At 37.2% G+C, this 23,019-nt stretch overlaps 2 protein-coding genes across 2 annotated transcripts; both read right to left on the reverse strand.

Annotated features, from left to right (window-relative positions):
- Positions 1-549: 549 nt before the first annotated feature.
- Positions 550-13,177, reverse strand: LOC149822674 (vesicle-associated membrane protein 721-like). Its single transcript, XM_089979967.1, has 5 exons — positions 12,952-13,177; positions 9,593-9,734; positions 9,379-9,502; positions 991-1,050; positions 550-905 (listed from the first exon to the last, which is right to left on the reverse strand). The coding sequence occupies exons 1-5, from the start codon at positions 13,145-13,147 to the stop codon at positions 822-824; spliced, it is 606 nt and encodes a 201-aa protein (XP_089836093.1). The 5' UTR covers positions 13,148-13,177; the 3' UTR covers positions 550-821.
- A 3,037-nt stretch (positions 13,178-16,214) lies between these two features.
- LOC149822675 (putative vesicle-associated membrane protein 726) lies at positions 16,215-22,400 on the reverse strand. The gene is made up of 5 exons (XM_089979966.1): positions 22,107-22,400; positions 19,461-19,602; positions 19,254-19,374; positions 16,702-16,764; positions 16,215-16,610 (listed from the first exon to the last, which is right to left on the reverse strand). Exons 1-5 carry the CDS (start codon positions 22,294-22,296, stop codon positions 16,458-16,460), a joined length of 669 nt encoding a protein of 222 aa, XP_089836092.1. The 5' UTR covers positions 22,297-22,400; the 3' UTR covers positions 16,215-16,457.
- Positions 22,401-23,019: the final 619 nt, after the last annotated feature.

Here is a 23,019-nt window from a genome sequence, read left to right on the forward strand (position 1 = left end):
CTTTCTTATAAAAAAAAAGATAATCCCTTTTTATTAAATGCTCGCTTCTGATAACCTAAACATCAGTTCTTCCAACGACCACAATCGGGTCCTTTCCTTAAACCATGGATCTTAGAAAAGTGCACCGTGAGTACAAAGCGAACAAGTGAGTTTTCTTTTTCATCTTAATTCTTCTAATGAATTGCAGTATTTGGTTCTCTGAATTTAATATATCCTGAGCTTCTTGTTGATCTGAACATAGACATATACAGATATAATTTTGATTTTGAGATGTTAGATTGGCAACAGGGCCATGAGCATAGTGACAAGGTAAGCTCTCATCCACAATACAATTTCATTACCCAATAAACATCTGTTTTTCTTGATGGACCATTCAGAACCTTAGAGGAATTTTGGGATGCAAAGAAGTCGAAATTGTCTAGTTGGTTTAACCACGAGCCATTTTGAGTGCTGCTTAGTAAAGGGTTGAAAAAAGAGTAACAACAACTGGCCATTTGGAAAATGGATATAAAAGAGAACACAATATTATAAAATAATTTAAAAAAATGATGCATCTTCAAACAGTTGATGTAGCTTGATTTTCAGTTTTTATTGAATAACATTCCCATGTAAAAGACTTCACACTATATGCAGCAGCACTGCATGGTGCTGCATACAACGACCGGCTTGACAGCCATCCATCTTGATATTTCTTGAGATGGGTGTGGTGTCCATGCTAAGCATGCAACTCGGACTGCATAAAAAATGGCCTCGCCCTTGCCATGGCTACAGCACAAGCAATCCAATATTCCAACTCCATCCTCATTGATCTTCTTCACTTGTTACTCCAGTTGAAGGCACGGGCAAATTGTCCCAAGCCACATCTTCCATGGCATCTTCGTGCTTGGATTTCGGAAGTCCTGGGCCTGCAATATAAGAGGCACCCAGTTAAGATAATTAAGTCAATAACTGCTAAAAAGGAGTAGATGGAATGAGAAACGGCTGCTCTACCTGGGACCGCAGGTTTTCTGTTTTCTCAAGCAGAAGCTCAATGTTCTCTTCACCTAAAGCCTGCACAAAATCCTAAAAAATAAGCATCCAACAAAATTTCATGTATCACAGGAAAATGTGTTGCTTGGTCTGAAAGGTCGATGACTGTACAAAATTTCATGTATCACTGGACAATGTGTTGCTTGGTCTGAAAGATCGATGACCGTTGAGAGGCCATCTAAACAGTCACTCTCTCCCAAATAAGTATATACAAGATAGGAAACGGTTAAAGGTTAAACAGTCAAACTTAAATAAATAAAGATAAATAATATGTATATAAGATACAATTTAGTGTCTTGACACTAAGAGCCGTGTCTCTTGGGTTGAAGGGATTTCTTCCAGGGGTGTGTCCCAAACTTGAACCTCTTATGGGATTATAAATATCCAGGAAATGCAGTGTGAATAGTGAAAAAAGTGAATTCACACAAAACCAAAATCAAATTCTTTGGGTTGAAAAGTTATGATTGTCCCTGACGATTCTGAGTGTAATGGTGAAATCTTCAACTGGCCAAATCCGTGCTTTCACAATTGTAGATTCATACATTGGTATCAGAGCAGGTTCGACGGATAATTGTCTGTGAACGTGTGCGCACAAATGACAACTCGTGCATCACTGGAAAAAAAAACACGAACAAATCAATTAGGAAAAAGAGATTAAGGTTAGTTAGACATTTTTTGCTTTTTTTCATTATCAAACAAGTGACAAAAAATCACTGTTTGGGATAATCGAATTATCGGGGTAATATAGACTACCCTATTTAGGTTTTCCTGTGAGCATCATCATAAATCGAAGACCGGCTTATAAGGGTTTTACCTGCACATATTAAAAAAAATAGGGGAAAGGAAGAAAATAGGGATTCCTCTGAAAATCAGTGACCAGCTGGTGGTGGTTAGTTATGAGATCGGTAGGGACGCAAGCGGTGGCCGAACACCTTTGTAGCCCATGAATCCCTAGAAGGATCAAGGAAAAGAGGGCTTAGTTTCCTCTTTTCTCTCTCTGCCTTTCATGATAGACCGTGAGGTGATCGGCCCACTAGAAAGGGCATCGGCCTGCTGGAAGGGCTAAATTCCTATCCTACTTGGAGAAAAAAAAAAGAGGAAGAGGGTGTAGTTGCTCGCTTTCATTTTTTAACTGGATGAGGAAGAAAGGTAGATCGGCCCGTAGTGAGGGGCGACACTCCGCCAGAGAGGGTTCGACTCATTGGAGATCGCTTGCAACGGCGGAGAGGCAACGACTAAGTCATTGAGAGGAAAAAGAGGAACAAAAAAAACAAAAAGAAATGGTTAGGTTAACCTTTTTCAGTTTTTTTTCAAAGAGAGGAAGGGTCGAGAGACCCTTTTGTTAAAAAAATTTGGTTATTTTAATAAATTTTCTTTTTAGGTCTTCTAATTGTTATCTATTTACATTTAGAGGACTCTGTAAAAAAATTTGTGTCAAAAAGTGTTGATTTTGAAAATTCTAAAAAGGATTCAACCTATTGGAATTTTGCAAAAACAAAATCATAGTTTATTGTTTTCCAGAATAGTAGTCTTCTATTTTCTAAATTTATAGAAAGAGGCTTGAAACTTTTTGTTTAACTCAAAAAGTTTTTATATTTGCTATTTGAGGTTTTTCCTTTGTATTTTTGGATTATATAGGCTTCTAATTTTTTGAAATTACAAAAAAGTTGTTATCCATTTCTGACAAACTCAGAAAATTTCAAAAAGTGTTTTTCTTTGCTAAATTTTTACAGAATAAGGCTATTAATCTTTTTTGAAATTGCAGAAAGATGGTCAAAACTTTTTGTTTAACTCAGAAAGTTACAGAAACAGGTTTATGTGTTTTTGCTTACACGGAACCTCTTCTTTTATTTTCTGAAATTACAGAAAGGTGGTCATGGTTTTCTTAAAACCACCTATTACTTATTTTTAACAATAGTGCTTAAAAATTTAGCTTTTTTGTGTATTTCTTGCATATTTAAATATCTTATTGCATGCTAAACTAGTTTAGAAAGATTGAAACTAGTTACGTTCGCAAATATTAGTTGAATAGTTCTTATTAATCCTAATATTTGTTTATAATTAGGCTAATAGCAAGCTGAATAGTCATGACTGAGTTGTCCAAAATTGAAAAATTCAATGGGATAAATTTTGGAATGTGGAAGAGGAAGATAGAGTATTTATTAACTCATGACATGACCATTCATATGTTAACAAAAGGAAAGCATTCACTAAGTAATAAGTCTAGTTAAAAAGAGAAGAAAACTTATAATAAGTTTATAGAAGATGATCAACTTGCTTAAGCAACTCTCTTCACATTTATGCAAGATGATTTTATTCAGCTATTTGAAGACTATGACACCGCAAAGAAAATTATTGAGGAGATTAAAAAGAAGTATGATATGACTTCGAAAATTCACACTCAGCTCCTTCTTGAACAATACAACTCATGCAAGATGAATGAGTCATATAATATAGACGATCATGTAAATCGAATGTTGTTAATGGCTAAGGACTTGGCCATAGTTGAAAATGATATTTCTGAGCAAATGCAAATCCCCATCTTACTAAAGAGTCTTCCTCTAACTTAGAAAATGATTCCAGTTGCCATGAGATTAAACCAAAAAAGTCTAACTCTAACTGAGTTCCCACTACAACTAGCTCTTGAGCAAGAGCACATGAACAAAGATAAGAAGGTAAAAATTATGAACACCCAAGAGTCCTTTAGAGAAACTCTATGAAGGTTCGAGCCTAAGGGTCCATTCTTGAAAAAATTCAAAAAGAATAAGTTAAAAAAGGAGCGTCCAGTGCAAACTAAGAACTCTAAGACTGCGACCAAGCTTGCATATTTTTGTTGTGGAAAAGTTGGGTATTTCAAGAAAGATTGCTCAAACACATCCAAGAAAGAGAATTCAAGAAAATAAGTAACTGGAGAGCGTGAAGTAGCATGCACTGTATCTGAGTCACTAATCACAGATGATGATCTTCTAGGATGGTGGATTAACTCAGGGGTGATGCGACATGTAGCCAAGAAAAAGGAAGGACTTGTGGAAATAGAAAAGCTAAAGTTTGAGGATCACAAGGTGTATACAAGAAATAACACCTACAATGATATAGTTGGAATATGAACCTATATGCTCCAAATAAAAGGGACTAGTCTACTACTGACAAATGTACTGTATGTACTTTCAAAGAGAAAAAATCTTTTAGCAGTAAGAGACTTTGCTAAGAAAGACTTAAAAATCCGTTTTGGGGTAACAAGATCACTATTAGAAAAGATAAAAAAGTGAAGCTCAGGAGTCGCTATGATGTTGACAATGATTTCTTTCATTTAAATGTAACTCCTTCAATAAGAATGCAATGAATGTTTCTAGTTATATTAATTGTGCACTTAATGTAAATCCATATTTATGACATTTAAGATTATGACACATGAATGTTAACAAAATGAAAGAATAATTCGCATGAGATTATTACCTCCACTTAAAAATGTATAATTTAAAAATTGTGAATCATGTATATCAAAAAAAAATGACTAGGCAACATTTTCCTAAGGGTAGCAGGGCATGTGACTTACTAGTACCAATGCATACAGATATATCGAACCCTTAATAGTAGAAACATATGAAAAGAAATTATATTTTATTACATTCATAAATGACTGTTTCAGGTATGGATACATCTACCTAATCTCTAAGAAATCTGAAACTCTAAAAAAGTTTAAGGCATATAAACATGAAGTTAAAGAATTATTATAAAGAAAAATTCAAGTTATTAGATTTGATAAAAGAGGTGAATATAACTCTAATGAGTTGAAGGTCTTCTGCAGTGATCATAACATAATTCCTCATACAACGATGCCTTATACACCTCAATAGAATTGTGTAACAGAGAGAAAAATAAAACCCTAATGAATATGACAATATCTATGTTGGCACATGTAAATCTTTTCAATAAATTTTGAAGAGAAGAAATATGCATTGCCATGTATATTCTCAATAAGATTCCTTCTAAAGCTGAAGAGCTTACACCTCATGAGTTATGGACTGACAGACTTGAGTCATTTATGACAGTGGGGGTCTCCTACTCATGTGTTGATTTTTTATCAGATGAGGGATAAATTAGATAGCATGACTATCAAGTTCATCTTCATGGGGTATCCAAAAGAATCAAAGGGATATCGTCTATATAAGCCTGAGAAATAATCAATAAAAAGCAAGAAATTAGAATTTTTGAAAACCAAAGAAAGTGGTTTTGATTCTGAAGATGATGGTGTCCTTTTGAATATCATAAATAATTCTGATAAACCTACTCAAGAGTTAGAGTATAATAATCCAGTTGTAAATGATGAACAAATTTCACAACCTATAACTATACAAAAAAGAACAATAACTTGTTCATCTTATTTAAATGATTATTATATGTTCTTAAGTGAGGAATTGTGTTATTCCATGGGCTTGGATGAAACTCTTAATAACTTGAGTTTTGATGATGCAGTTGCTTCTAATGAATATGATCATTGGATGTAAGAAATGAAAGATGAGTTGAATTTTATAGAAAAGAATGAAGTTTGAGAAGTAATTACATTGCCTAAAGGATCTAGAGCAATTGATAGAAAGTGGGTTCTCAAGAAAAAACTCAAGGGAGATGAAACTATTAATAAGTTCAAGACAAGATTAATAGCAAAAGTCTATTCTTAATGAGTAGAGATTGATTATGAAGAAACTTATTCTCTTGTGGCCAAAATGACATCGATTGGTAGCTTATTTTGATCTTGACATATATCAAATGGGTGTGAAAATGACCTTCTTAAATGGTGAACTAAATGAAATTATTTTTATGAAGCAAAGAGAAGGTTTTGAAATTGAAGGTCAAGAGGATAAAATATATAAGTTAAATAGATCCTTGTATGAACTTAAGCAATCACCAAGACAGTGATATTTGATATTTCATAATGTTATAACCAAGATGGGTTATGAGGTAAATAGTGTGGACCATTATGTATATGCCAAGAACAGTGCGGGTAAGTTTATTATGTTATCTCTTTATGTTTATGCCATATTAATTGTAAAAAATAACATAGACATGATAAATGAGACCAAGTCATAGTTAAGTTTCTGATTTGAAATGAAGGACATGGGTGAAGTCTCATATATCCTTTTAATTAAAATACAAAGAAATAGAAAATCACTATATCTAAGGCAAGAAAAATATTTTGATCGCATTCTAAAGAAATTTAGAATAAAAAGTATTAAGGCAAAGGGTACTTCTGTAATAAAAGATCTAAAGCTAATTAAGAATGACTGTCCAAAAGATGAACAAGAAAAGCTAAATATTCTTTATGCCCAGGGAATTTGAAGCTTGATGTATGCAAGGATTCGCAGTAGACCTGATTTAAACTTTATTGTAAGTCTAGCGAGTAGATATCAAAGTAATCTTGGTTTCCTTCATTGGGAAACAGTGAAAACGATTTTTTGATATCTAAAGAAAATTAAGAAACTCAAGCTATGCTATCTGTCAGATAAGCTAAAGTTTGTGGGTTATTCAGATGTTGATTTTGTTAGAGATAGAGATGAAGCAAAATCTACCTCTGGTTATGTATTTATGTTAGGAGGTGAGGCAATTGCATAGTCATGCAAGAAACAAAGGTGTGTGGCACAACATACCCAAGAAATTGAGTATATTGCTTGTAATATGGCATGTATGAATAAATTACTATCTAAATGATTTGAAATTGGATATTATGAGAGATCCGGTTTAACTTTATTATGATAATAAAGCTACTATAAGATTAATTCAAATAAAAGCAGATAACTCTAGAAGCTAAATATCAATATATTCATGATATGTTTCTGAAAAATGAAATAGCAGTGAATTATATTCTTTCATGTGACATGGTAGCGGATTTGTTAACCAAGGCAGTCACGAAAGATGTTTTCACTTGACATGTGAGTCAAATGAGACTCCAGTATGTCTTAGCGGTGAGTGCATAAGATCACATGGACAGTGTGAATAAAATATCACTCAGAAAGTATATGTGCAAGGTTCTGATTGAGAACAAGCATAGAAACACAGGATATACCTTATGGTCAAGTGAGAAATGTAAGGTCGTGTGGCCATAAGATGACTCTTAAGAGGCCATCTCAATAGTCACTCTCTACCAAATAGGTATATACAAAACATGAATTGGTTAAAGGTTAAGCAATCAAACTTAAATAAATAAAGATAATTAATATACATATAAAATATAGTTTCATATCTTGACACCAAGAGTCATGTCTCTTGGGCTGAAGGGATTTCTCCCAAGGGTGTGTCCCAAACTTGAACCTCTTCCAAGATTATAAATATCTAAAAAATTCAATGCGCATAGTATAAAAAAGTGAATTCACACAGAAAAATGGAAATCAAATTCTCTGGGTTTACAGAGAATTACTACAGTGTAAGAGGTTGAGAAGTTTGATCTGTCCCTGGCGATTTTGAGTGTAACTACACACTTCAGCCTGCCAATTTCGCACTTTCGTAGTTGTAGATTCCTACATGGTCATGACTTTATTAAGCCATATCAACCAAATGATTATATGAGTTAGATTTTACTCAATATCTGATTGAATTCAACTCCATTTAGTTCCATTTGGTAAGCCAAAACCATATCTGATTATAATCCGATGGGGATATGGTTTTGATTTTTTTCTTCCAAATCTAACTAATATCTGCAGCACTCGATGTATGTCAAAATGATCTTTTATTTTGTGACATCATTTTCAGGGCTTTCCAAAAACATAGATTCAGCTAAAACCTGAATCAATCAATATCATACATCACCTATATTTTTACACACTTTCCTCTACATAAAGCTCACAAGACAACTTCTACATCAATGTTTTCATCATAAGAAGCAAATATGAAAAATGGTCAGTTTTTTCATTACTACAATGTGCAAAAGAAGTGCACCAATAATCGAGTGCATCAAATCAATATTAATGAAGCAGACACTTAAGCTACCTACATAAGTTTGTGCTCAAGGCAAGAATCTGCCCTTAACTACAGGATTCTTACCATAATTGAACCAATCCAAGTAATGAAAGGCAAAATTGCACATCAAACTGCTTTGGAAAATGACTACGCGGCACAATGACCGACAAGATAATATACGCAGACAGCCAGACATGTACCTACAACAAATCTGTATTTCATACTCATTTGGCCAAAATTAATTAACTAGTTCACGACAAAAATGCTTAGAATGTATTGATCAAATGACAACTGACTATCAAGAAATGAAGAAACGAGTGTCAAAAAGTAGTAGGAAGTGGAATATGGTTGTGAAGCAGTTATGAATGGCTTGAGAATGAAAAATAAATGCATAAGAAACAATATAAAACAGGAGTGGAAGCAAATAAAAACCATGAAAATAAGTAGACAGTGACATAAAATTAATATGTAAGCAATACTGTGAAAAGCTTTGTGGCATAGCGTAGTACTCCACCAAAACTTAAGGGTGTTAAGTCTCAATTTTTTTTCTTTTAACTTCAAAAAAACCTTTAAAAATATCTAAAAATACAAATAAATAATGAAAATACTTTATTGATAAAGTAACAATAAATAAGAAACAAAAAATTGTAAATAAATAGTGAAATTAACATTTCTTCTTCTTCTTCTACAGAAAATTACAAATATAAATGTTTTTCTTTCTTTTTTCTTTCTTTTTGTCTCTCTCTCTCTCTCTCTCTCTCTTCTTTCTTTCTTCCATTCTTCCTTCCTTCCTTTCTTTTTCTTTTTCTTTTTCTTTTTTTCTTTCTTCATTCCTTCCTTTCATCCTTTCTTTCTTTTTTTTCTTTCATTTTCTTTTCTTTCTTTCTTTCTTTTTCTTTGTTGCACTATTTACCTGACGCGTTTTTGATAACTATGAATATAAGTTTGTTAAAAAAGTTATTAAATTTTTAATATGAAAAGCATAAGAAAGAAAAGGGAGGATAAGAAGCGAGGGAGAAACGTTAAGAAAGCAAGGATAAATCAATTTTGGAAGTCTGCTTCCCATGAAAAGGAAGCAGGTTTCTCAAAGCTTCCACTCATTTCGGAGAAGAGTTTTTTGCTTTCGAAGCACGTTTTCCGGAGAAGCTAGCTTACCCATGTAGCAACAAGCTTCTGGTAAATATGTCCAAAACAAATGCATCTTTCTATTGCTGTAAAGAAGTCCAACATGAGATACTTGGTATAAGTGCCTAAATTCCACCAAAGACCAGCATGAATTTACCAATTTAATAAAAAAGAGGAAGGGGAATATGGAAAACATATCATGACAAAGGTGAACGTATTCATGTAAGATGTGAGTACATATACACTAAAAACAGAAAGCAATCCTTCTTGTACCTCTTCAATCTTCTCCATCAGCTCCCCTCTAAGTTCTGAAACCTGATCAGCCTTCATCTTTGCAAGGTCGGTTACCTCCTCAGGGTGGTCAACACAATATTGCATATGCTCCTTTAATATTGATCTGGAACGAATACAGGGACTAGTATTTAATAAAAATGAGTTAGCAGTAAGCAAATCATTTTGTTTGGTAAAGTGGATCCTGTTGACAAACCCAAATTCGTTGTTGAGGCTGTTGGCAACATCCGTTGCAGCCTCTCCACCACCATATCTCTCATTAAAGTCTTCCTTCACCCTCTTCAAGAAAGATATTAGCACTTGCTTTCCAACTGACTCAACTGCAACTACACAAAAGCCTAAAATACAACCAAACAAACAGGTCAAATGACACACACAAGCACACGCATCTACGCATAGATCCAAACTTCAAATAAGTGTTGAGCTATGTCACCCTGACTCTTCTAACAGGGCACCGCACCCACATCGCACCCGCACTCAGGCGGGTGTAACACTTGGACACGGCTTCCTTTGAATTAGGTGAAGTGAACCGCACTGAGGTCCATCTTTATCCAAAACTAGATTCAGTAAAACCTAATCAAGTCTATATATATATATATATATATATTCCTTGCACTCAAGTTTTTTTAAAGTACGGCATACACATGACATAGGTGAGTTAAGTTTGAGTAATGATTTAAATAAATATGAAATCAAATATGTTGCAACTTGCATGTGCGATTCAAAAAAAAAACTGCATCAAATGCACAAATTTCCACTAAATATATACGTGTACCTTATATCACAAAGACAGGTGGATATGAGGATACCTGACATGGGTTCGGCGGGTAAGCTCAAAAGTTTTTGGGAAAATAAGACACGAGGGCACAGAACTTTTTAATTTTTAATCAATAAAAAACAATTCTTGATATTTACTGTAAAAAGTGATTTTTTTATTGAAATAATACTTTAAAACATTAATAATATTAAACTAATAATAAAATATTGATTCATCAATGTCTGTGTCCATGCGTCTAAGCGTGTCCACTCATGTCTCTAGGAATACACCATCAAAATGGCGTGTCCTTGTGATATAGATTGCACTAGTAACTATGTCACATATATACGGCTGCAGATATGGGGATGCACCATTTGTGAAGTTTCCAACCTGATTTTAGTAGATCCCTGGGTTTGGATTGGGTAAACAATACAAACCCATAATGAAAATGGGTCGGGTATTGGATATTGTAAATGAAAATCTGAACCCATTTGGATCCGACCCACTTTTTATACCGGACCTAAATGGTTCTACATAATATGACCAAACCGACCAAAACCCAACCTGCTAATGTACCCCAAACCGTTTTATTCTTGAACTGACCCAAACTCAAACCTGTTTCTACCTGAATCAACCACCCGAACCTGTTTTATGCATGAACGACCTGAACCGAAATCGTTGCAACCCGACACACTATTAGATCCCTTTTAGATTTTAGAAATTATATTGGAGATCCAGGGAACCTTTTCTCAATTGAGATTCCCCCAAGCTTATCGTCTCATTTTTTTTTCGGGGGAGGGGGATAATCCAAGGGAAAAAACCCATCACAAATTGCAAATTGGCTGGCCTCTGGTTGGTAAAAACCTTATGGTACCCCTGCCCTCGGGGGGGGGGGGGGGGGGGGGGGGGGAGTATGGGCTTCGACCTTGCGGCAAAGGATGCCACCCATGGGATTTTGAACTTGTGACGCCCGTCAACTTGATGACATCCAAAAGTCACCCCTACCAGATGAGTGCAGCCCTTGTCGACTATCGGGTCATTTGTTTCCTCAAAAACGAATTGCCTTTTATTTCATATTGAGACCAAGCTAAAAACCCTAATCCCTTAAGATCTGAGCAGATCATATCCGAACCCATTAGCCCATATGGGTCTATATTTTTCATACTCAGACCCAAACTTGAACCCAAATCAAAGTGGGTTGTGTGTGCTCCTAATACTTAGATCTGGACCCAACCTGATATATACCCAAATCTGTTAGATTGGATCGAGTTCGGATCTATCATTTAAACCCGATTTGTAATTGGGTCTAATAAATTACCCAAAACGAACCCGACCCTACACTCATAATGAATGCAACCAGTATTAATTAATAAACTCGGCCTGAATCGGCCCATTAAGATCCAGATCTAATTGGCTCAGCAGCGATTCTAAACGGCTGATTGAGATGGGTATTTTAATATTCTTTTAAATTGATTAAAAAATAATATATATTTAAAAATTGTATTTTCAAATGACACGTGTCATCTGATGGTAAAGAGTTGTCTGATTCACGAATTATTTGATTCGATGCCAAGGTCACGTCCCGAGAAACCGATTCATTTAGTCAACAGATTTTAATTTTTAATAACACTGATACCATTGGCAGCGGACCAGGGAAACGGGCCTGCCCCGTCTCGCCCCGTTTGGACCGGGCATGGGGGTTAAAATCAAAACCTTTGTGGTAGGGATGGCAGTGGGGCGGGGGACAAGGTCTCCACCCCCGCCCCGCCTCAAGATCTTATCCTCCACCCCCGCCTCCATCCCGGGCCGGGATGGATTTTATCCTCCACCGCCGCCTTCATCCCCGTTTCATGTCCTCCATCCCCGGTTCAAACAGGGATGAGGCGGGGCGGGGATATTGCGGGGAAAAGTGGTTGGGGCAGGGATGAGGTGGGGATCATGGCGGGGACTGGGTGGGGCGGGGAAAAGTGCATGCCCATCCTCACCTCCACCCCCGGACCAGGATGGATTTTAACCTTCGTCCCCGCCTCCATCCCCGTTTCATACCCTTCATCCCTGGTCCAAACAGGCGAGGCGGGGTGGGGCCCCGCCTTCCCCCGGTCCACTGCCATCCCTACTTTGTGGGGATGGAGGCGGGGATGGACTTACACTTTCCCCCACCCCAATCCGATCCCTGCCTTGACCCGGTCTCAAATCCTTCTAAGGATGGCAATGGATCGAGGAGAAATGGGGCCCTGCCCCGTTCCAACTGGGGATGGAGAGGGATGAAGGTTAAAATTCAAACCCATGCGGGGATGGAGGTCTGGATTTTGAGACGGGACGGGGGTATAGACCTTGTCCTCCGCCCCGGTCCACTGCCAACTACATGCTCTTCAAGTATAAATGCAAGAGAACGGCAAGAACCAAATTTTGAGTTATAGGTGAAAAAGAAGTAAAACCAAATCCACAGAAGAAAGTAGAAGTTGAGCTAGACACCAAAATAGAGTGAGTTAAGACCTGCAGAAAAATCAATACAGAAAAAGCAAACAAAAAAAAACTGTAAGATCGACAAGAATTGTATCGAAGAGAGCCGAATATCAAGATCGTGATAACAAACAGTAAGTGCAAACGGACTTTGACCCAGATCACACGAAACACCTCGAATTCTCGTGATCCAAACAAGGGATCGGATGAATTACTCACAGATCTCACATAAAATTCACGCGGAACCATCAATTCATTCACACACACACAGAAACTCATGAGAGTGCCAGATTTAAGCGAGAAAAATTAGGGATCGAGCGGGAGAGAAGACGTACTGAAGCCGTTGTCGATGAGGTAGTTGAAGGTGTGGCCGTCGCAGTTGTAGGTGAACATGTTGCTGCTGGTGGCCGTGGGGAGCTTCTGGAGGCACTGGGAGGCGATCAACATGAAGTTGCCGGTGAATTCAGCGTAATCAACGAGGATAACAGTCCCCTGAGCGACGAAGCTGTAGATCAGAGATTGCTCGCCCATCCTTCCCTCCTTGAGAGAGAGAGAGAGAGAGAGAGAGAGATTTCCAATTGTGATCCCTTGTGGGGGTATCTTAGGCTGCGTTTGGGGGAAAACATTAATTACTAGCTCTTATACAAGGTACATTTGATATTATTATCTCCTCATTCTTAGCTACTTGTATTGTTAATGATCTTTTCATCAATTTTTAAAAAACAAAATTTGAGTCATACAAACACACGGGTTTGGTTTAGACTCAAGTGAAACCAGACCCAAACCTAGTTTTGAGATACTGGTATTGGGTCTGCACCTAGTTCCAATCAGACCCACCATAAGAAAAACCATACCCAGATCCTATAAGGATTACATGAACTGGACCAAAAACATAACCATTAAAATAATCTTTTTTATCTTTTTTACATTTAAATTTGCAGATCTTAATCGAAACTTGGGTCAAGTATGAAATTTTCACAAACTATACTAATCTCTGTATATTAATGGGACCCTTTGGATCTGACTAGATCCTAATGGAACCTTCTTATTTGTCACCAAACCCTGACTCTATAGAATTTGGTACAGGCCCAGTATGAGTCAAACCCAACCCATTGACACCCCTACATATATAAGAGAGAGAGTCTGTCTCTCATAGGGATGGCGGATTGGTGGGGGACAAGGTCTCCACCCCTGCCCCGTCTCAAAATCCCGTCCTTTATTTCTGCATGGGTTTTCCCCATTTCATGTCCTTCATTTCCGGTTCAAACGGAGCGAGGCGGGGTGGGGCCCCATTTCTCCTCGGTTCACTGCCATCCCTAAAGAAGGATCGAGGATGGGGCAAGACGGGGATTGGAGATGGAGACAGAGACAGAGACAGAGATGGGGATGGGGTGGGGTGGGGCGAGGAAAATTGTATCCCTGCCTTCATTCCCATCCCCGGTCTAAACGGGGCAGAGCCGGGCCCATTTTAACCGGTCCACTGCCATCCCTAGTCTCTCAAGTAGAGTTAAGGAGGCACAAAAGTTTACGTTTACACTTGACTGCTAACTACATAATTTTGTTTAGGAATAAACGCCTCATTATTTGAACGTTTGGTTCACATTCTCTATTTTATTTTCAAGTTTCTGCATGTGGGGAACTCCTTTTTTATGAGAATAGACAAACTCCCACTTGTTGAATACAGCAGGAAAAATAATGAATACAATTCCAGTGGACGGCTGCAGGCCACTACTTGTAGTTCCATTCCAGCTGCTAAGGGTAGCACTGGACCCAACGGTAATTAGTATTTTAGTGGTCAGTATGGTGTGGGTTTGGATCTGGTAAGACGTGATCCGTTTCTGGCTAAGACAACCTAGGATCGGGATGGGGCTATGTATATCCTATGTTGCACCAGGTCCTGTTTGGGTTCAGCTGAGAACGTGACAAAGGAATGATTTTGGATATCTCAGCAGGACCATGAAAAGGCTTACTTGGTTATCTTCATATTGGAGTCACAGGCATCACAGCTTTCATTGATGACAAAGGAAAACCCTCACCAAGCACCATGTCACTTAATGAGTGCACTTCCATAGAGGTAAAACTCTGGGTTGAGGACACGGCCACCCAGCCTTATGTGACCCCCAAAACGATAAAGCAACGGCAGCCCCCATGTGCCAGTAGGGCAGATACTTGATTCTTCTCGTATTGGAGTCACAGGCATCACAACTTTCTTTCATGATAAAGGAAAACCCTAACCAAGAACCAAGTCACTTAATGAGTCCACCTCCCTGAAGGTAAAACTCCGGATTGAAGACATGGCCACCCAGCCTTATGTGCCCCTAAAAGCGATAAAGCAACGGCAGCCCTCATGTGTCAGCAGCAGTGGCGGAGTCAAAAGTTTTTTGTTGGTTGGGCAGACTTCGGGTCTCGGGGACAATGCTATGGTCTTGAAGGACGATTCATTTATTCATGGCAAAGTCATAAATTTTTTGCTAGAGGAATAGTCGTTCCTGGAGAGATAAAACTTAAATAAGCCTTTGAATTAAAATAACAATTGTTACAAACATAAACTAAATTTATGAACATAATAAGATAAAACCTTAAATTGTACTTTTGAACTAAATTTATATTTTTCTAAATTTTGAGTAACTATTAATTTCTTTTCCATATAATCTCTTGATCTTTTCTTTCTGATTATGATTTTGAGCAACATAGTTTGATACCTAGCATAATGGAAGATCATCATTTTTATTTTGCTTGATCTTTTTTTGCAATGAGATTTGACTGATAGAACATTATTTTTTTTTCATAAGAATGGATAAGTTTATAATGAAAAGGTCAATCTTTGATAAACCTTCTGTAACTCAAAAAAGAGAACCAAGTTAGAAAATAAGCAAAACATAAATTTAATTGTTTGTACTTCTTAAGTCAACAATCTTTATTTTAGTTTAAAAGTACAATTTAAGGTTTTATCTTATTATGTTCATAAATTTAGTTGTTTGTGTTTGTAACAATTGTTATTTCAATTCAAAGGCTTATTTAAGTTTTATCTCTCCACGAACGAGTGTTCCTCCAAAAAAAATTTTCTGGCTCCGCCACCGGTCTGAATAAATGAATCGTCGTTCAAGACCATAGCATTGTCCCCGAGACCCAAAGTAGGCCCACCCAACGAAAAACTTCTGGCTCCGCCACTGCCCTAAGGGCATCCCTTACTGCAAGGTTGAAGCCAGGTGTATTTTTCCAACAGATAGAGGACATACAGATGGCTGCCAATGTGCAGTAGGTGACGCAGGGGTTTTCCCTTGAAAAAGTTTGCACGAGCCCAGGCCCAATACTTGGACATGTTCAAGATTTACCGAGCCAGCTCGAGTTTCATACCTTAAAAATTTTCAGGCCCTAGCCCCAAACTTCGACATAGAACATCAGGTGATGGAATATATAATAGATGATTGTTAAATCTACACTTTCCATTTCCCAAAATTGTCAGTAGAGATGAGAATGCACCAAAGTGATTCGATCAACCACACGCATTACCAAACAAAACTTTTAGGTGCTCTCACGAGTCACTCAGATCACTCATCAAATGGAACAATAAAAAATAGAAACTAAACAAATGCAGTTGAACCAAATAAAAAAATTCAATAGACGGAAACACACGCATGCACAATACCCGTAGAGGTCTGAACCCTTTCAACATATATTGCAGATGAGCTGCTGTTTTCTGATGTAAATATATACCAATATGCCTAGAAATGTGGAACCTGCCCTACAATCATCTTCTATATATGTGCAGATGCTGCCTTCACCCAGACTACACAGCAGAAGCAATCCAAAATTCCAACTCCATCCTCATTCATCTTCTTCACTTCTTACCACAGTTGAAGCCATGGCAAACTGTCAAAATAATGATAAGGATCAGCGCGGCGATAATGCCCAACACAACGAGCTTGATCTTCATGTTCTGAAGCCACATTTTCCTTCGCATCGTTGTGCCTTGAGTTCGGAAGTCCTGGGCCTGCAACATAACAGGCAGACACTTTAGACAATTTACAAATAAGATGGTGATGACTACAAAGAGTAGATGGAATGAGAAACAGCTGCTCTACCTGGTACCGCAAGTTTTCGGTTTTGTCAACCAGAAGCTCAATCTTCTCTCCTCGATCTAAAACCTGCATAAAATATTCAACAATAAATGTATTACAAGACTATGCGTTGTTTGAGCATAACTTTATTCAGTGTCATGTTGCACCTTGTGCATGTTCACATGGCAGCCAGAGGTTTTTTTTTATGCTTAACTTTTCTGATGAGAAGCAAAAGGGGAAAATTTTCTCAACTTATGTCACAAAGCAGAGGGGGGGGGGGGGGGGCGGGTATCGAGTATGACAGAAAATTTTTTTTTTTATGATATATATATATATATATATATATATATATATATATATATATATCATAGTCACCTTGGAGAGGTATAATATTGGGATATTATAGGTTTTCTAATAAGTTTGGAAAAAATCATAAAATAAAAAATTTGAAAAAAAAATAGATGTAAATCAAAGAAGCCATAATGACATAAACCCTGAGAGACCCCTGTTTTCTTTCCTTCCTCCCTTGCTTCTTTTATTCCTTCTTTCTTCCCTTGTCGCAAGGCAGTCACCCCCTTCCTACTTTTCTTCTTTCCCTTTCTCTTTCTTTCCTCCCTTTTTTCTTTCTTCCATTCCTCTTTCTTTCCTTCCTTCCTTTTTTTTCTTTCTTTTCCTTCCTGCTTTCTTCCCCTGTCGCAGGGCAGCCACCGAGGCCCCCTTCTTTTCTTCCTTCCCTTCCTCTTTCTTTCCTTTTTTTTTTTTTTTCTTCCTTCCCTTACTTTCCTTCTTTCCCTATCGCAACTCACAAGGGTATGAGTATCGAGGGTCAAGGTCAAAGACTCCTTACACGCTAAAAGATCTAAAACCCCAATGGGAAAAGCTAAAAACAGATGCCAAAAGTAAACTTCCAGAAAACCACTAATGGCATACATATCCTTTTTTCTAAAATCCCAAAGTACCCCTGCACTAACACTTCTGAAAAATTAACAGCTGTTGGGGTTTGCGATAGCGATATTATCGCAATATATATAAATCGCCAATATTTTTTAAATATCATGATATTTTTTAAATATCATGATATTTTTACCTTTAATATCTTTTTTTAAAAATATCGCAATATTTTACCTTTAGTTTACAGCTTTACTATCGCAATATTTTCAAAATATTTGCAATATCTGTGACTATGATATATATAGATATATATAGTCACCTGTATCGTTCAAAATAATTTCTCGGCAACGGGTTTTCTTGGGAAAAATCTTGGGAGTTTTAAACTATTAAAAATATAAAAATAACAAAAAATAAGAAAATAATGAGTTTTGATTCATTTTTCTTGAAAAAATGCAAGGAAATAAGTAAAAGTTTTTAAAATACAAAAATTGGACTTAAGATATATAAAGTAAGATTTTTTTTAAAAAATATAGCAGAAATATCGTTATCGCGATATCATTATTTCTGGTGATATTTTTCCAATATTATCAGCTGACCTGAAATTACTGATAATATCACCATATTTTTCATTATAAAAAATATCACAATATTTCAAAATATCGCAATATTGGTGACACTGATACATACATATATATGGGAGAGAGAGAGAGAGAGGACGAGATGGTGGCTAAGAAAAGAGGGAGAGCGACGGAGCACCTTACTGGAGTTTTGTTTTTGAAGATTCAATCTATGTAAATCAAGTGTACCACCATAAGTTATGGTTATCACATGGTTGCACTCTTATGTGTGTGTGTGTGTGCAAGCGTGCTGGTGTGCTTCTGAGCGAAGACACTCCTTATGCTAGCTACTATATCTAGTTAAACTTAATGGCAGAAATTAATTAGAAGTATAGATAAGTGAAGCACTCTATGCATGTTAAAATGAGCTTATTTTGTGGTAACATTGTTGGCGCTATTCCAAAACTTAGATCCAGCTAAAACTTGATTCAATCAATATTCAGTGTCACCTATATTTTTACATATACACTGTTTCCTGTCCATGAAGGCAGGATTTCAAAGTCAACGTTTTCATCATCAGAAGCAAATGTTAAAATGGTTGCAGATTTTACAGTACTAGAATGCGCAAGAGAAGTGCGCTAATAATTTGGCTGAGTGCATGAAGTCAGTATTAATGGTTTGTGTTCCCATCAACGCTGAAACAGGCTTTTACAGTCTTACCTACCTAGGTTTGTGCTCAAGGCAGGAATCTGCCCTTAACCGCCACATTATCACCCTAACTGAACGAACCCAAGTAATGAAGGCAAACTTGCTTTGAAAAATGAAAACTTTACACCATGACCAGCAAGATAAGATACGCAGACAGCAAGACATGTATCTAGCACAAATTTGTATTTAATACTTATTTTGGCCAAAAATAACTAGTTCACCACAAAGATGCTATGCATGTATCATCAAATGACAGCTGATCACTATCAAAACAAATACATCTTGCTATTGATGTAAACAAGTCCTACATGAGATACCTGGTCAACATAAGCATTGATTAAACAGGCACCTAAGTTACATGATAGGGCATCGTATAAAATGTAAGTACATAACACCAAAAACAGAAAGCAATCCTTGTACCTTTTCAATGTTCTCCATCATCACACCTTTAACTTCTGAAACCTGAGCCTTCACCTTCGCAAGCTTGCTTACCTCTTCAGGGTGGTCAACACAATATTGCATATGCTCCTTTAATTTTGATCTGGAATAAAAACAGGGACTAATTAATAAAATGAGTTAGCAGTAAGCAGAGCATTCTGTTTGATAGAGTGGATCTTGTTGACAAACCCAAATTCTTTGTTGAGGCTGTTGGCGACAGCAGTTGCAGCCTTTCCACCACCATATCTCTGATTAAAGTCTTCCTTCACCCGCTCCAAGAAAGCTATTGGCAGTTGTCTTCCAACTGACTCGACTGCAACTACACAAAACGCTGAAATACAAAACAAACAGGTCAAATGACAGGAAATGGTTAGCAAAGGTGACAGTAATATGCAAAAGAAACTTGCAAAGCAAGCAACATAATTAGATTATAACGTACATATTGCAACATTTTGAACAAAATTAATGAACATAAGAAATCAAAATCTTTCATAGTTTTGATATCCAACCTAAACAACTGATGTGGCAGAGATGAGTCAAACCACTCAGCATGCTCTAGCAAACATATCATTTTCATGTACTGACATGTCATCATGCATCCCATTTACCTGAATGCAGATACTGCTGTCAATATCAGACGGATAGAGTGAGGGGACAGAGTCTTATAAAACTATATAGAAGGGCACAACTGTGTAGACATGAGTTGCTTATTGACCCCACAAAAGATGATCCTTGAACAGGAATCTGAGTGGTGACCAGTTTAACTTCATTGAGGATTTCACTGAACGCATGAAATTCATTCTGATGGATATTAAACACATCTAAAATTATTTGAATTTGATACAGTGAATGTATGGAAATGTTAGACCATATCATTCTGCTGGATATTAAACACATCTAAAATTATTTGAATTTGATACAGTGAATGTATGGAAATGTTAGACCATCTCCCAAGGGTTGTGGTAGCCCATAGAACTCTAATCACCATTGCCACCGGAAATTGTGTCAACCAGCAGCAGCAGCACCACCACCACTGCCACCAACAAAAACCCCATCATCCCCATTACAAGATCCAGTTCGACCTCCACCATGCCATTACCACCAACAATACTAGCCGCACCATTACCGGATCCTCAACCACAACCTCCATTGAGACACATCTCAACTACTGCTTCCAGCATAGAGAAAACTTTACCCAGCACAACAACAACCCAACACCATTCACCATGAGTGCTACCACTACCACGTGTTAAGCAGCATAATTTTGTTTGAAAATGTTCCATCCTCTACCCAATAGATGCAAATAAGTGAAAAGTAACTTTATCAAATTAAGGCAGCAAAACAAATAAGACAGCTCTTCTGTCACCAGAAAATAAAGAACCAGGGTTACTGGAAACGCTATATACTTGCAAAACGTGAACAGTACCATAAAAGTATTTCCTTTAGATGTGAAGCACAAAAGGAAACATATTTCCATTTAGATGGGAAGTGTGCCTCCTGTCTATAGATGGAAAAGCTGCTCTCCCTTACATCTGCATCATTTAAGGGTCACGTCGAAACTCAAGACGGCATCAATTTTAACATTTTTAATTAAGAAAAAAACTTCAGTCATTGACTAAATCTTCAAATGAACTGAGGTTTCGCTGACAAAAAAAAAAAAGCCTTTTATTTCAGCTATAAAAGGACCAATAGAAATGTTAACAGCGTTAGCGCATGTAGGCACACACACACAACCTAAACATCAATTAAGTACCGAGTTTGAGTGAAGATTTAAATAAACATGAGGTATATCAGAAATGGTACAGACGTGGCTGTGGATATGGAGATACGGCCATTTTTATGAAGTTTCCAGTATGACTTACATACAAGGAGGTTCAAATGGGAGTGAAAATGGAGTATCTGTGCAACATTCAGCAAACCCATATAAAGGAATACCAGAGTAAGAGATGAAGCAGAAAAGTGTGGCATAGAGCCACCAAAAAAAAAGTTTGGGACATCAATCTATAAAATTAATTAAAACCATCCACTAGCGAAAGCCTCAATACAAAAAGGAGCAGAGATTTTATGCAAACCGATAAGGATGAGCAAATAATAGCTTTCAAAATGAAAGAGAAAAGCAAAATTCAAGAGTTCAAAGCTGGCTCATGAGGTTAGTTTGCAGAATTAACCCAGACTGGACTCGAATGAAATGACCTTGAAAGAAAAGAACTCTTCGTACAAGAACGGAAATGTTTTATATAAATCCACAAAGATGGACTAATAAGATCTAGATATACACAAATAAAAGTAAGCGAGAACTATGCACGAACTACATAAAGTTCCACCATATGGACCAAATTCAGCACCAACGGTTTCGATCATCGACTCATAACATCAGAAGTCAGAACTGATATCAACTGCACACTTTTCAAGCAGAGACAAAAGAGATCGAACTTCATTTGCAAGAAGAACAAATAATTGAGTAAGTTCGTGAAAAGGACAGAAAACCTAATCCGCAAAAGAAAGCAAAATTTGAGCTACATACACTAATTGAGTGACTCAGATCTGCACAAAAACCAACGAAAATCTCCAGACAAGTAAAAAAACAGAAAGATCGACCAGAATTGAATCGAAGAAAGACGAATATCCAGATCATGACCTCAAACAGTAAACGCACGCGAAATTAGGCCTAGATCGCACGAAAAACGTCGAACTTTCGAGATCCAAGCAAGGGATCGCATGAATCACTCACAGATCACATAGAATTCACGCGGAAACGTCATTCGACACAGAAACTCACGAGAATGCGAGATTTACGCTAGAAAAATTCAGGATCGAGCGAGAGAGAAGACGTACTGAAGCCGTTGTCGGCGAGGTAGTTGAAGGTGTGGCCGTCGCAGTTGAAGGTGAACTTGTTGCTGGTGGCGGGGAGCTTCTGGAGGCACTGGGAGGCGATCAACGTGAAATTTCCGGTGAATTCAGTGTACTCGGCGAGGATCACCGTCCCTCGAGCGACGAAGCTGTAGATCAGAGATTGCTGGCCCATCCTCTCTCTCTGTCTGAGATAGACTCTGAGAGGGCGAAACGGAAGAGGGGGAAGGGAGGGAAAGCGCTAAATCGGTAACAGATGAGCGTGAGAAGAGAGAACGCTTTAAGGCTTGAAGTGAGCGAAATTTTTCGAAATTGCGAGTCGTCGGTCGAGGGTATCTTTGTATTAATGAAATTACCATTTTATCTCATCTAAATTATTGAAGGACTAATGAATGTGTGGACTGTGGATCCTAATTATGTAAAAAATAATGAGTTTTTTTTTTTTTTTGCAAATTAGTCTCCTCCTTACAGACAATTTAAAAAATAATTATTAATGTATTAACTTTTTTGGAAATTAGTCCCTACCTTCTTCACATTTGCAAAATGATCTTCTTAACCAATGTTGTCAGTATCGGCATCGGCCCTGAATCGTTTGGCCACCGATTCAGCTTAATGGGACAGATACCGATACTCAAGTGGATCATTATGTATCGAACCCAGAAAAAATAAAAAATCATTACATGTCAATCACAACCTAACACGTGTTAAAACTATTAAAATAATTTAAAATCTATTTTTGCATTTTTAAAATTTATTTAAAATAGTCGATTCAAGCTTACAGTGTATCCATTTTCTTTGTTTGGCAGCCAAAGGCAACAGCCGGGACAAATGGGTCATATTCAAGATTGTGCTGTGCAAAACCGGCAATTTAGTCAATCATTTGGATTTTTTTTGGAAG

This window comes from Nuphar pumila, chromosome 11 (assembly GCF_984573655.1).
Source record: "Nuphar pumila chromosome 11, dmNupPumi1.hap1.1, whole genome shotgun sequence".
Lineage (NCBI taxonomy): Eukaryota > Viridiplantae > Streptophyta > Magnoliopsida > Nymphaeales > Nymphaeaceae > Nuphar > Nuphar pumila.

Excerpts from the sequence above, each read along its gene's own strand:
- LOC149822674 (XM_089979967.1), bottom strand. The coding sequence starts at position 13,147 with ATGGGCGAGCAATCTCTGATCTACAGCTTCGTCGCTCAGGGGACTGTT. Across the intron at positions 1,051-9,378 it reads TGATGGAGAAGATTGAAGAG|GCTTTAGGTGAAGAGAACAT; the intron begins GTACAAGAAGGA and ends GATTTTGTGCAG. Across the intron at positions 906-990 it reads CAGAAAACCTGCGGTCCCAG|GCCCAGGACTTCCGAAATCC; the intron begins GTAGAGCAGCCG and ends CTTATATTGCAG.
- LOC149822675 (XM_089979966.1), bottom strand. The coding sequence starts at position 22,296 with ATGGGCCAGCAATCTCTGATCTACAGCTTCGTCGCTCGAGGGACGGTG. Across the intron at positions 19,375-19,460 it reads AGCCTCAACAAAGAATTTGG|ATCAAAATTAAAGGAGCATA; the intron begins GTTTGTCAACAA and ends TTTTTATTCCAG. Across the intron at positions 16,611-16,701 it reads CCGAAAACTTGCGGTACCAG|GCCCAGGACTTCCGAACTCA; the intron begins GTAGAGCAGCTG and ends GTTATGTTGCAG.